Here is a 15989-nt window from a genome sequence, read left to right as displayed (position 1 = left end):
TGTTGATTTTCGCTTCGAATTATGCAAAAAGACACAGTTCACATTGTTCTATTCAACGTTTTCGCAATTAATTCAACCCCAATCTATTTCGGCATATTGTCAGTCCGTAGCGTATGAAAACGCCATTCGTTTACACGATTCAAAATTTCATGATTTTTGACAATTGTCAAAAACCATGCCAAATTTTTTTTTGACATGATGGTTAAAATAAGATAAAACCGTCAATTGTCAAAAAACTTTCCAACCTTGCCTAATTAATGATTTTTTTTTTTAAAGTGCTTAAAATATTTTTGAGTGCTCATTTTTTGTTGAATAATTTGGTTATGCACTCTGTTTTAACATTTTATTTTAGGAAAAATAAGTGATTTTTAAAGTTTTTTCAATAAGCGGAAAAAAAAAGAATAAAAAGTTTTTTAAATCTAACTTCTCCCCAAGCAGCTTACCAGGCTTACACCACGGACCGGTCTTGATGGGAATCAATTCTGGACAAAGGTTAGATAAATTGTGATGGAATTTGGTCCTCAACTCAGATTTCTAAAATTTATTTTGTAATCATAAAGAAGTTTGTGTAGGAATAATTATAAAAAAAATCATTAAAATTTCTGATTAATAAAGAGTTAATTAAACATTGATATGCTTTAGAAAATTGTGTGTTGTACTTTTTTTTTTTAAGATTGTTACCATGCAGTATAGTTCTTGCTATTAAGTTGTATTTTGCAAATGTATGGCTGAAAATAAAGGAGAAAGAAAGAAAAAACACACACACAAACAAGAGCAGAAACTACTTATTTGTTTTATTAATGAAAATTTCCCAAACTCCATAGCATAATTTGTAAGTCTTTGTTTAACAAAAGATTATAAAAATTTTTTTCAGTTAACAAAATGTTATAAATATTTCTTATAATAATAGGTATAGCTGCAGCAATTTGGATATTGTTGACGATATGTTCTCAAGCCAGTAGTGGATAGCATTATTTTCTTGCAGCTCGAATAAGCCCCCATCAGAAAGTGACTGCAATCATAATTAATTCATCCAACGAAATAATAAAACATAAAAATAATTTATAAATTTTACAACCCAGACAAAGAACAAAAAAAAAAAAAAACATCATTACAAGACTGCTCATCAAATGCATGAAAATCCATTCATATTTATTTGACACACTGGTGGTCAGTCAGTTGTCAGAGACAACAGTCATGTATTTGACGAATAACTGACAGACTAATAAAAAAGAAAATCTCAACTCAAAATTCAAGAGTAAGTACTTCACCTATACTATCACAGAGCTATTAAATGACCAAAATATATATATCTTTTAAAAACAACAACAAATTATCATCAAGTAAAAGACTTAAACAGCAAAAACTATTAAGTAAAAAAATCAATTTGATTGTAATTTTTTTTTTTAAAAAGTAGGACTATGTGTACAAAAGGTACTTGCACTGGGCATGGCTAAAATTAGCCACAGAGACACAGTGGACAGCGACACAACAGCATTAGTAAATCCTGTACTGCTAACCCGTTTTTCTTTCATTTTTTTTACACTATTTTGACATAACAGTTAAAATTTCATAACAACAAACAGCAAAACAAAGATTTTTTTAAATGCTTTTTGATAAAAACAAATTCAAATATAATAACTTAATCTACAGCTACAATGCACTGAAGAACCCATGATAAAAGAAAAACAACAAAAAAAAAAAACAAAGATTTATGAAAATTTTTTTTTTTTTAAAACATTCTTTTGCTAAGAATTACAATGATTTCATTTCATTTAATTGTTTGGCACCCACATTCTGTTGTTGGGCAGCAGTTATCACGAATCACAGAGTGATGTTTAAAATATGAGCTCTGATGCAATTCACGAGACAAAACGGACAAACTTACACACATAAGATCGTGCACAAAGCAGCGGACAAAAGACATCAGATAGGACAGTTTAGAACAGTGAGCTGAGCATGGGTTCCATGCAAAATATGTGCTGTATTGACAAGACATAGAGCCACAGTACTACATTTAGACAAATTCCTTTTTTTTAAACTATGTTTTTTTTTCACACCAATAAATTGATACACAAATTTTGTCTGGTACATAAATTCATTTTAGTGCCAAACACATTATAAGGCATACATATTAGTAAATACATGCTTTACAAATTTTTTTCTTTGGTTTCCCTCTTGAAGAAACACAAACCGGTTGACAAATTTGGACTAGAGTTAAGCCCACAAATTCTTAAAACATCAAGCTCATGCTGAGCAGTCTCTTCTTTTTTTTTTTTTAATAATACTGGGTCACAATAATAGTATAATTCTATAAACATTTTTTTTTTTTCAAAAATGATATAACTCTACACAGATAAAGGAGAGACAGTTCACGACAATTTCCTCACAGATTAAAATTGTATCTGATACCGAAGAGATCGCATCTTGGTCGGATTTAGCGGTGAGCAGTCAATCCTATTTTTTTATTTTATTAATAATAATTTTTTTGTTTTAAATATACTTTGCAAGATTTAGAAACTGTACACTTGGACGAGAGTATGAATACAAATTGTTTCTCAGGTAAAATAAAATAATGATATATGTGTGCTAAAACTAAGTCTCTTTTACACATACCGATAAATTCCCGAAAAAATGCTCTTTTCAATAGAAGGAAACACCTTTTCTTTGGTGATCCTTGACAAATTATAACAGTACCAACGAGACTACATTAAGATAAAATAATACTGCACACAAATTAACAAAGCAACCGAACATACCATACAACATTTACTAACTTATTTACTCACAAAAAAAATTTACACAACTATGAAACAAAATGCAATAAATGAACCAAATCTCTGAAGCATTCATGGTCATGGCTAAATGTTGGCAGGCAGGCTCGAAGCCTAACAGGGAGTGAGGCAGAAGTAACAAGTGATGAGGGGGGTGCCTATATTATAAAATCAGACTTTACACAGAAAGCTACTCTTTTATAAAGAAGGAGGCAACCTGCAAAAGAGGCGAGGCACTTTGTCAAATTTTTTTTGTCAAGAAATTCATTTTTTTTTCTTCTTCAAATCATCCACTAACAAATATTTTTACAGCTTCCTTTTACACACACTAAAGATAAATTCACAACCATTGTAAACACTAAAAAACAATGACATTCACTTTAAAGACTAGTTCTTCTCCGAGAATAAACTACAAAAAATTTAAGATCTATTTTTTTTTTCCCTTTTAAAAAACAGCAGCGCTTTATGCATTCAATCATCACAAAAATGTACAAATTTCACATCACCCATGACAGACTTTGATATGACTGAATACAACAATGAGAGTCACAAAATATTTATATGAAAAAACGCAGAATGAGAATTTTTCATCATATAGTTTTCTTTTTGTTTCACATTAGCCACTTGCATGCATGCTTCAGAATAATATCAATAGATTTTTTTTTTCTTTAACAGAAATATATACTTTGTAACACATATTTTAAACAAAGAATAATGACAGGATAAAATTCTTCGAATATACACACACATTTGCAGTAGGAAATCTGCATGCAAGCTCGGTATATAACATTTAATATGGCTTGCTAGCGTCCTTTGAACGTTTCAGTTGCACTTTTAGCCGTTTCATACCAATCTGAAAACCATTCATAGATTGGATGGCAGCCTGTGCATTACTAGGGTTGTCGTAGCTCACAAAGCCTAATGAATAAATAAATAAGAAAGAGTTGAATTAAACTTTACTTGACACATAAATTTGCAGCAAACTGAATGCATTTTTAAGATTAAATCATGATTGTCTAAGCTTAATTTCAATGAATAATTATCTTACCAAAACACTTGCTGAGGTTTGTTTGTTTATCGATGAACACTTTAGCAGAAATAACATTCCCAAAGGGTGCAAAGGTCTGTGCTAAATCTGAATCTGTAAACTCTTGAGGCAAGTGGTAAATGAACAAATTAGCTCCTTCTGGCCCTAAAAATGATTCAATGAACTTTTCCAACAGTCAAATAAGAAACTAAATTTAAGACTATAATTTTGAATATGTTAAATAACTTCGAGGAAAAAAAAATCTGTACACATGTATAACATTAATCTAAAGAAAAGAGGTTTATATTCATATTTTAAATCACAAATGAAAAGCGTTGAAGACGGAATCGCAGAATCAATACTATATTCTGTTAACAGTGTTTCTCTAACTTTCTCTTTACATAAGAATATATCTCAACCTTACTCTTATTTAGCGTTTTTAGAATCACGGCTAGCCCTACTTGCCCATTGATCCCAATAAATGCACCTTTTTTGCCTGTTTTGTAAATATAAACCGTGATTCCTTAACACTGCCTACTTATTCATATTCTATTCTGAGAAAAAAAAATTTATTCACTGTTTAAATAATAATTACACACTGGTAAAATTTTCTGTGTTTATAGATCTAATACTATTGCAAATATTTACTTTTTTTGGATTATTCTCAACTGCTTAAATTTTTAAAATATTTTTTTAAAAAAATGCACCTTTAAATGTTTATTTTCTCATAATTTTCAGTTTATATTATAGAATTTTTTTTAAAGTTGTTTATCAATTAATCCCTTTTTTTTTAAATTTTTTAGTTTACGCTTTTTGAAAACAATTTGTGCACATTGTCTTTTAGGATGTTTTTAATTTTTTTTTCTAACTACAAACTTTTCTCTGATTTTGATAATGAGGGAGAATTACTTTTTGAAACATGCACATAATAAAATAAATATAATATAATGCACATAATAAAATAGTATAAGAGAGTAATTTAAAAATAGTTGAGGATAAAATTCAGTTATTACATAATATTACACATTTTGATACATTTTTACGGCGTTAAATGAGTGCCCTGCCCATTTTTATTTATAGGGAGAACTCTGCATTAAATATATTACTGATACTTTAATAAAGAGACATTTTTATACATACTAAATTATGTAATAAATGATAATTAAAAACAATTAACTTAGATTTTTAAAATACATAAATATCAATTAACATGACAAATATACAACATTTTTGAACTAATTCTTAAACTGAATATTTTTTTATTTCCTTTTGCTAATGTACTACTCCCTAGGTTTTGTCTCAATAGAACTGATACTTGATGATGGAATAGTATTTTCTACTAATTATAATGCGATAACTGCATATTGCCGTAAATTAATAATTGTCCATAATGACAGAACAAATAATGTCAGACAGAGTGTTTATAATTGTCTTAAAATTAACTTTAGTCCATGTTCAAAGAGATATAGGTCACAATAATATTGAAGCTACGGACTTGGAGAGCTATTTAACTGGTGAAGAGCTTTGATTTAAGTATAGATGTTCACACTTGCTATCATTTTCACTAGATATACTGAGGAAACCCAACGACTTTTAAAAGATTGTATCAGAAAAACTTAGTTTGTATCCAGGTAAATTATATAGCTAAAAAATACACTTCTGTAGCAGGTAGACACAAATAACAAGGTAAATAAAAAAATATTTCCTTTGAGATGCATTTAATACATTTCTTAGCAAGATCAAACAAATAGCACAATCATAATTTTTCTTCTTCTTTGTCTTAGAAAAAAAAAAAATCAAACATATCTTTGCATTCTTCTGTAATTTTTAAAAGTAAATAATAAACTATTCACTTTATATATAAAATAACAACAACAGAAATGTAGCTGTATATTTCACAAAAAACATTTATCCACGAAAAACTGCAACGAATTATGTTTAGTATGTTTCAGTTTCATATTATTTGTTACTGAGACCCATTTATAAGCAATGCAAAGTTTTTTCTTCCTTCTTTTTTATAACAGGAACACTAGATTTGTGCTAGATTTTTGAATTGAAAACAATATAAAACATACCTTCAGGTTGCTTACCAGGAGAACTTTGAGGTTGTTGGATACTGACAGGAGGAAAGCTTCCTAAAATAAAATGAATTTATCAATTTTTCACAATAATAATTTCAACAGAACAAAGAATTTTTCAAGAAATTAATTTTTTTTAAAAACTAAAGTTGAAACATAGGGTTTCAAAACTAGGAGTAGCAATTTGATATTAAATTTTATCTGACTAGTATAAATAGTCTTTTATAAAAAAACAAAACAAACAAAGATTACATTAAATAAAAATTTAAAAAAAGAAAAAGCATTTGTTGAAATCTTAAAAGGAAATGTAAATGGAATTTAAAAAAAATTGAACTTTTCCTTTTATCAAAATAAATGCACATTTACGGCATACTCATGATATGGTAAAAACCTTGGTAAATCAAAAAGAATTTTTCTTCTTTATTCTTACGTATTCATCTATTGTTAATTTCAATTATTATGCTGAAGAGTTTACACTTAAAATTTTGTTACATAAAATATTAGGCTTAGTTGACAAGCCATTTTTCACAGATTAGACAAAGCAAATAAAGAAAGATTCACTGTTTTTATCAATAATTTATAGGGAGATGTCATCAAAGCTGCATTTTAACCAAAGTGGATAGAGCAATCGCCTCCCAATGAGGCAACCCATGTTCGAATCCCAGAGGTGGCAGGTTGATATGAATTCTGCTACCAGCTTATACTGACTACAATGCTGACATAAAATATTATCTGTGGCAGCCGGATGATGGGTTAGTAATCTTTTCCTGTCGGGTTTCAGGTTTAACTATGGTAGGTTTTCCTCACCATGTTACACAAATGCGGGTTAGTACCATCAAAAAGTTCTCAACGAAGGCTAGGTGGCCTTAATGCTTGATCCAGGAGTTACATTGTTCTCTGGATTCGGTTCAAAATTACACAGTTGAACGTTGACACTCAAACTCAGTATTGGATCGGCACTCAACACCAGTTATAAAATATAATACCTCTTGATCAAAGATGTGAACTTGGAGGTATGTTAGGCTGAAGATTAAACTATTTCAGAACAGCTGGTTTTGCGATAGAAGTAGAAAAGGAAACTATATCGAACAAGGAACTAAAGCCAGCACAGACTCCAAAAAATGAAATGCAGTTCGAAAAAAGGAAAACTTCAAGATTAGCCTATCTTTCTAGAAACGTAACTATCGCAGACTTTCCTGAATTTTGTCAAAGGGAGGGAATTAGTGATTAAATAATTTCTTAATTGATTTTTTTGCACTATCTGATGATAAAGAAGAAATTGATGCCTCAAAATCATCCCCTAGCATTACTGTGCCTCAAGCTATAGTTGCTATTCTTTACGAAAAGATGGAAACTTAGCTTCTATTTTTTTAAATAGAAAAATTTTATGACGTCAGGCATGATTTTGGACTTCTAGAAGAAATTCTAGTAATATAAGTTTATTGCAACTAATTCCTTTAAATTTAAGGTAATTATTTTTTACTAATTTTAAAAAATAAAATTATTAGTGTTATATTCAAATTTATTGTAAACTATGATTAGTTACAACATATTTACACTACTTATGTTTATCTATTATGAGATAAGTTTTTAGAATATTACTCAGAATCTTGAGTTCTTTAAGATGAAATTTTACATTTTAATTATGACCTTGTTACCTTGAAAACTCATTATCTTAAATTTGTTAGCGTCCTTTTGACTACAAGAGAATACTATACTAATAAATAACAACTTTTATAAAAATGCAATTCTTACTCAAAACATCTCAATTTTACTAAATTAAAAGTACAAAAACATTATCACCTTCACAGAGTTAGAGTTTAATTTTTTAAGTGCTGACTGATAAATTTTCGAAATAACCTAAGTGTGTAAAATTACGTAAACAACAGAAGTAATTAAAAGACTCACTAAACAAAATTATAAATAAAGAAGCATAGAATTTACCTGCAAAAGGCTGAATACCTTGAATACCAGAATAAGCCTGTGTAAGGGCATCAAGATTAGACCCATTTGCTGCTAAACTTGTCATGTTGCCAATACTAAAAGACAGGGAAAAATTTTAAATTTATTACGATGTTTAAAAAGCTCTATTTAAGTTTAAAACACAAAATATAATTTATCACAGATTTTTTTTTTTTTAACAATTATAAAAATTTCCACAAAGGCTTTTCAAGAAAAAAAAATACATAAAATTTTCAGTGAACTAAGAGTTAAAATGCTTCAACATATGTTTTAAGTTTGCTAACATCTTAAGAAAACATGAACGTTTTCCAACTATGGATACTTGATGAGACATTTGAGGTGAATTCAGTATTTCATATCGTAATCAATTTAGTCTAATTTTCAGAAAGGTATTATTGTAAAATGTTTCTCATTCTGTCTTTTGAATTCAGTTAATTCTTATCAGTGCCACTGGAAAAACATGTTAACTGTATAGTTTATTTTCATGAAATGTAAGTTCCCTACATAACTTTTTTGTCAGTAACATTTTTAAACAAAATTTTATTTTAAGATAGCCTTTAAAGAATATCGAAATTCGTGAAATGCTGTGCAGAATAACGTAAATACACATACCCATTGACTCCAGCAAATGTTCCAATGTTTGATATAGATGTGTTATTAAGACCCAAAGCCATGCTTGTCACCGGGCTAACAGAACCCACTCCACTCATGGGAGAGCTTGCACTCGATGTACTATTTGACATGTTGCCTAAAATGGTAAAATAAGGAGAAAGTATGAAACCTTAATTTAATCAAATGATGATTTTATTAAAAGAAATAACGCATAAATAATAATAAATAACTAATATACCTGAAGCGCTCAATCCATGCATTCCAGCAGAACCAGCACTACTGCTGGCAGCAGCAAGTGCAGTTAAATTTTGCATCATCATAGAGTTTATGCCAACTGTAATAATATAATTGAGATAAAATTCAATAAACATACAATAATTTTTAAAATAAAAACAATAGAATAATATAATTCCATATAAGTTTTTTTTTTTAAAAAAATAAGTCAACATTCTAACAAGAGCGTTCTCATTTCCTTTCCAGTTAAGAGATTTCATGTCCAGTCAAACTGTTCTATTCGGACATTTGACAAAGGTTTTAATTTTTAAATACCTTTATTTTTTCATTAACGGATTCAACGTTCATAGATGAGCTTAAAAAACTAAAAATAGAAATCATGTTATGTGCAAAACAAATTTAATTTAAGCAAGAAAAAAGTGTATGTAGGAAGCATAGAATATTATAAAAGTTTTAATAAATAATAAATCAATGCACATTTATTTTATGTGAATATGAATTATGACGTATCTTGTTAAATCCCGTGAATGCTAATCTTGATTTGCCATTTTTAAATCGCATAAGTAATTTTAGATTGTGTGAATACATATCACTGGGCATTATTATTTTATTTCTTCAACAAGTATCACTATGTGCAATTATAAATCAAGTTTACATAGGTAGGAAAAAGAGCAAAAAGAAATAATTTTTCTTTTAGAAAATGGAAAAATCAGAAATTTCTTTCTATTAAATTGAGGAACTCAATTTAATAGAAAGGAAAAAACTTATTTCTAAACATTGCACTCTCTTTAAGAAAAAAGAACTATGGCAAAGAAAACAATATATTGTTTAATTACAATTAAAACAGGAGGGAAAATTTTAAACTTAGTCGTAAAAATTTTAAAATTATCTTAAAAATACGACTAAGTTTAAAATTTTCCCAACCACTTGCACATGGTCTTATCATGTAGGTAATTTATTTCTTTTTCCGAAAAATAGCATAAAGAAAATAAATATGCATATGAAAATGCTAGGATATTGAGGATAAATGCTTTTCTTTTTGCATTTTAGTTCTTTTTTCTATATAGAACACTTAAGGACTTTTTTGATCATTTTTTTCTTTTTGAGATTCTTTTCTTTTGTATGACTTTCAAATGAAATTTTCATTTTAAAAACATTTTGCTTGTAAGTTAATTTCTCTCTTTAAAAATTACTGCAAATTATGCATTGAATCTTGTCATTTTAAATATCCTTGAATAACAACTGTTGATGATAAAAAGAGTTTTTCAAAATATAAATGTTTGCTCATCAAAAAACATTTGATAATACAATGCAATTTTAATATTCTTGAAGATGGCAACTGAAATTTTATATTAACAATCATCATAATAGCAATTATTATAAATTCTTAATTATCTCTATCAGGTATTAATTTTATTCATAAATCACTTATTTATTTTTTTATTAAATTCATGATTTTTTTTTAAAAAAAATGCTAATATAAGACAAGTTTTCTAAAAATTTAAGGTTATTTTTCATTTTTAGAGGTTTTTTTTCAAGTTAAGAATGCTAAAAAAAAAAAAAAACTCAAAGTTATCAGCATCTAAGCCTAGGATATAATGCTTTGTCATGCCAATTAACCTGATAACAGGGTGCGTAGCCAAATCTTTCAACAAAAAATAAGCACCTTTTAAGCACTCAAAAAATATTTTTAAGCACTATATACATTAACAAAATGCAAAGTAATTTGCAAAGACATGATCATGATAAAATAACAAAGTTTCTGACAAAAAACTCTCTTGATTATATTAGCCATTAAAAATGAACAAGATATTTTTCGGCTCGATTTCAGAGGGTGGAAAATGGAGCTTGAAATTGAGAATATCTTGTAAATTGCAGGCAGAGTTGTACATGAAAGTGCAAGAATCTCATCGAACCCAGCTCATTAGACACACACGTGACCTCGCAAGTATTTCACCAAACCTGTAAAATGATGCGCGCTTTCATACGCTATGGACTGACGTTATGCTAAAATTAATCTTGGTTGAATGAATTGTGAAAACGTTGAATAGAAAAATATGCAAAGCTCGTTTTTACATATTATGTGGTGAAAATAAACATTCCTTTTCGAAAAGGGAAAATTTAGTACTTTTTAAAAACACCCAATAAAAAATGCACCTTTAAGGGCTTTTAAAAAACGAAAATTGAAAATAAGCACTTTTAAAAAACGCTACACACCATGGATAATGTATTCATTCACGTCTCTGCATTACTGTAGTCAGCTATGCTTTGAGAAGTACCTTACAGTAAAACATTTCACGAGAAAGAATTTTTTAGGTTTACAAGGCCAATAAACAAACAGAACTTGTGACTGTTAATAAAAAAAATAGAACCAATTTTTTATTTTTACAGGGCCAATAAACCAACAGAACTTGTGACTGTTAATAAAAAAAATAAAACCAATTTTTTATAACTAGCTCTTGCAGAAAGAGCTATTTCTGATTCCTCTGTGTTTCTTTTTAATTCTCTTACACGGCTTATAAAAAGATAGTTTACCTGGGTTATTTGATGTTAAACTAGCTAAGGCAGCCAGGCTCTGTATATTTGCAGCATTTATTTCTGAAAAATTAATTCAATATAAGTATGAAAATTCCATGCACTTTTGTTAAATCTATTTGAAAGAACATTAGTACGCTCAAGAATTTTTATCATACATTCATATTTTATCAAAAAGACAAATATTTTTTGTCACTTCATCATATTATTCAAAAATATAAATAGGGAAACTAAATTTGAAGTGAAATCAATAAAAAATTTGTAACAAAGAAAATACAGTCAATATAAGCTGATATAAGATTCAATAATAAAGTCAAAGCAAGACAAAACTGCCACATTTTATAATCATGAAATGAAGTTTGTACTTGTTATATAAAATACCTATCTTTAAATTGATGTCTTTTATCACAAAACTCAAAATACTAAGACAAATGTTTACATCAAGCAATAAAATAGATAACAATATCCTTACCTTTAATTCAAAATTTTTGAACTACAATGAATTATTATTTCTGGCAAAATTTTTAACTTAGTTCTAAATGATAGATTATAAAGTCAAGGAGTTAATAGGAGACTATCTTTTATTTAATTCCATTTTTTGAACAATTAATATTATGTTCTGAATTTTCTAAATTCCAGAAATTGATTTTTTCAATGTAAAGATAGATCAAAATAAATTTAAAAGAAAACTGCTAGCTATTTTCCTGAAAAATTCAATTAGTTCAAAACTAAATCGGATGTAATCTACATGCTAAAGAAAAAAAAATTTTTACACAAAAATAAACAAATTATTAGAAAATATATCATTATCATCAACAACAAAAAACCCCTAAGAAATTAAATTATTAAGTACTGAAAGTAAATAGAAATTTATAAGTACTTTTTCGCTATAATGGGTAGTTTTACTCCTCTCTACCCTAATGAGGGCTAACGGAGAAATATTTGATCCGCTTAGGAGAGGCCCCGCTGTGGCATTTACTTAAAAATCAAATTTACAATTGCATTTGACAATTTCCTGAACAGGACAGATATACATGGAATCAGTTTGCATCCACAAGTTTCAATCAAAAAGCATAAATAAGGTATGAGGTCAAAGGACCCCAAGTTTACAATAAATAAATATGAAGGCCAAAAGACCCTTATAAGAAAATTGTATAAGAATGACAGGCCAACTGACCCTTATAATTAGTTAAAAGATATCAAAATTCATTAAGCCAAATGGCCATTATAAGAATCATTATGCGGTTTGTGCAGTTAAAACTAGAAGTAGATAAGTGTGAAATTGCAGAATGGGAGATGAGTTTGTACAGATGATGGGCAGCATTTATAAATAGAACTAGAAGCTTACAGTAGGGCTAAAAAAACAATCGACAATTTAAAAGGTATTGACTTGAAAGTGATATCTAAAATGGAGCACAAGTATATGATAAAATCAATTACAGTATAAAATCGATATATTAATCGTTAAAAGTGGTTAAGATAAATCGTTAAAAGAAATCTTTAAAATTATTCAACCAAAAGCAGATAATCACTAAGTAAAGTTTAAAAAAAGTCAAAAAGACAATAAAAGTAGTGACGAGTTAAAGTAAGGTCGATAGGACCAAAGCTTAAATAAAAAGGTATAAAAGTTGACAAGAAATAAAATGACAAGGTTGAAATATGTAGTTGCAAACAGTAAAAACAAAAGGATCATAAAAGCATTGAGACACCCTATAAAATACATTAAGATTTGAGCTAAAAAATATGCAGAAGAACATTGAGTTGAAAGGTCTAAAAGTAGAAAAAAAAGTTAACACTTATAAAAGACATAGTGGCACTGGAGTGTTATATGTGGGCAGATTCTGAAGTTAGTTGTTGTTTGTGGCCAGCACATCTTCCAAAGTTGTTTTAATAATAGTTTTGATTACATTCCTTTGCAAAGCACTAATGATGATTGAGTTCCTTAAAAAGATTATCATGCAGTGCTTACAATGAATGTTCAATAGTCTGATGATCTAGTTGGGTCATTTTCTTCAGTAACCTTCATCTTAGAGCCATCATTGAATATTTTATACCCTCTGTTTGTCGGAAATGATATCTCCCAGGGCATCGGAATGCACATGCAAAGATGAGCCCGTGCTGGAGGAGCTGCCATTGGGACAGATGCTAAGAGAGGTGTGATGGCCAGATTGATATCTGTTAGTCTCCAGCCCCAGGTAACTCTCTTAATGCAAATTTCTTCAAGGATCTTTAACTGAATGGGCTTCACGCTCGCCAGTATCTGGAGTGCGTCAAAGCGTGTTGTTGTGGATGCTTTGGTAATGCGGATTAGCGAAATTTTTCGGATCAATTTTAATTTCTCATTGATTTTTAGAATATTTCTATATCAGACACTGGCGGTGTTAATAATGATCCTTTCGGTGGCCTGGAGGTAGATTTTTTTTTTTATGAATAAAAGGTCTGAGGCCCCAAGTTGCCCTAGCCAACCTTTTTATAAGTTGGTTAAAACTACCGACTCACTCTTTAATATTATTGAGATGGAGAATCCAGGTTAGGCCCGGGTCGAGAACAACACCTAGGTATTTGAGTTCTTGTCCTTGTTTGATAGCATGGTTGCATATAAAAAAAATAAAGAAAAAACTAAGAAATTAAATTATTAAGAAATGAAAGTAAATGGAAATTTAAAAGTACTTTTATAGATATAAATGAAATGTAAAACGAAATAAAAACAACACTTTCACTGCAATTTAATGTAGAAGAGAAAAAAATTTACAACTAAGAAATGCTTGTAAGTTTTTTTAAACACCATTTTCCAATTAGCAATCGTACATTTTCATCGATTAAATTTATTACTTATTTTTTTAAAATAAGAACCTTTATTGAAAACTGTAAATTTTTATTTTAAATAAAAATTATGCAAAATTAAAAGGCTCCATAAATGACTCATTGATTGGCGTAAATAATTCTATATGTGCCATTCACCAGTTTTATGATTTTGAAAATTTAAGATGTGAAAAAAATGCAAAGAAATCTACCAAGAAGCTGCAAAAGCATTTTGTATTTTTATTTGATTTAAAGTTTAAGGTTTCAAATGGAATAGAAATTAAAAAAATACACAGAATGCATTACATCACAATTATTGTTTAAATAGCTTTCTGTTAACTGTGTGGCATAGATGCACAGAGATATATGAACATATGCAGTATAGATTAGGAAAAATCTTTACAAAATATAATAACCTGGTGTATGGTTTCCTGAGTTAAGCGTTAGTCCACCTTGTCCACCAATCCCTTGCAAGCCTAACGCATTTAACCCTGAAAATAAAAAATAATTTAAATGGAATAAAATAGATATAAACTACCAGTTATGATGATTTTAAAATATTCATATAATTTACAGAGATGTAAAAGCAGTGCATGAGGTTGAAAATAACAGAATAGCTTGAAATTGCACAATAAAAAAAATTTGATATCAAAATTTGGAACCCAATAATTTCTTAGAGTTCAGATTTATTATAATGTTTGAGCACACAATTTATTCTCTGCTATTACTGTAATGTTAATGAGAAAAAAGAAGCAAATTTTTGGTAGAAATATCAAAAAATAGTTATGTGGGTTTTCATTAAAAGATTGTTTTTATTTAATTATGTTACTGCAAAACACAATTTTAAGGCTAAATAATTGAAATTATATTTGAGTTAAATTTTTTAACCATGATTTAAAGATATAAGTCAAGATTTAAAGATATAAGTCAAGTACTTTACAAAAAAAAAGTTTTTAAATTTATTTACTGTGGAATCCTAGTTTTACACTGTCCTTTTAGTATGTAATCCTATTTCCTACGAAAACAGACAAGAAAGAGAATAAAAATACATAGGTGTGAAAAAAATTCCTGTATAAGGGTCGGTTTCTTACAATTCCTCACTCTTTGAAATGCATGGAAAAATTTCGAAGAGCATGCACACCATTTCTTTAAATAAAAACTAGTTTTTTTACCCCCCCCCCAAAAAAAAAACACTTCACCTAAACTATCTTTAAAAATAGGTTTTATATTTTAACGATAATATTTTTAACCATAAAATAATTGAATATTTATTATGTGTTGAAAGATTTGGATCTTGTCATTATCTTTCAGTATCATAGTGATTGTAACGTAGAGAAAATAAGTGATTGTAACGTAATTTAATAAGTACTGCTATGAGCGAATCATATAACATGCAAAAATTTTAAATTATCAACAGAAAAATACACAAATGGTTCAGTAAAATCTATATAATATATCAATTAAATTATCTTTTTAGAAGATTTCTAAGCCTTTTGTATGCACATAACTGCAAATTCTTTTGAAATTTCGGTTTTGTATAATCAAAAACATTATAATAATATTGCTGAAATAAATAATTAAAAAAAGCCCAGTATCTATTTTTATTATTATAATACAAATTTAATTGCCATACATTTATAATTGAAAATTTAAAACATTAGAGTTAACATACCTGTATTGGTATTGTTGGGAGATTGAGCAGCTGCTAAAGCCGCAAGTTGCTGCATATTTATAGAGTTCATACCTGAAATGCATAAATATACAGACTAAAATGTGAGATGAACTGTAGAAAAAAATTTAAGAAATTTTTTTTTTTTTTTTAAAGAGATGTGACTAATGCAATTGATTACAACTTATATTCAACAAGATATTCACTTACCTCCAGTAAGTTGAGGTAGACTTGTAAAATTTCCATATCCACCAGTTTGTGCTTGCTAAAATAAAATATTTTAACATTAGTAATCT

General features: G+C 28.4%; 1 protein-coding gene across 9 annotated transcripts in view; it reads right to left on the bottom strand.

Moving 5' to 3' along the window:
• Positions 1–773: 773 nt before the first annotated feature.
• Positions 774–15989, bottom strand: part of LOC107452782 (CUGBP Elav-like family member 2) — a 33689-nt gene continuing 18473 nt past the window's right edge. For 6 of the 9 annotated variants that reach the window (XM_087149875.1, XM_087149878.1, XM_087149881.1 and 3 more), the window contains 10 exons: positions 15904–15958; positions 15697–15768; positions 14441–14515; positions 11223–11285; positions 8692–8787; positions 8454–8589; positions 7824–7918; positions 5877–5936; positions 3823–3966; positions 774–3692 (listed from right to left, as the gene is read on the bottom strand). In XM_087149875.1, the coding sequence (XP_087006001.1) occupies positions 3565–3692; positions 3823–3966; positions 5877–5936; positions 7824–7918; positions 8454–8589; positions 8692–8787; positions 11223–11285; positions 14441–14515; positions 15697–15768; positions 15904–15958 (924 nt within the window). In that variant the 3' untranslated portion in view covers positions 774–3564. The remainder of the gene's footprint in view (positions 3693–3822; positions 3967–5876; positions 5937–7823; positions 7919–8453; positions 8590–8691; positions 8788–11222; positions 11286–14440; positions 14516–15696; positions 15769–15903; positions 15959–15989) is intronic. The other 3 variants (XM_087149877.1, XM_087149882.1, XM_087149883.1) reach the window with 1 other exon arrangement.

The sequence above is a fragment of the Parasteatoda tepidariorum genome, chromosome 8 (genome assembly GCF_982258835.1).
Source record: "Parasteatoda tepidariorum strain Cologne lab strain chromosome 8, Ptep-v5.0, whole genome shotgun sequence".
In the NCBI taxonomy this organism is placed as follows: Eukaryota; Metazoa; Arthropoda; class Arachnida; order Araneae; family Theridiidae; genus Parasteatoda; species Parasteatoda tepidariorum.
The sequence above is the reverse complement of the archived record's forward strand: the minus strand, read 5'-3'. Positions and strand labels throughout refer to the sequence as shown.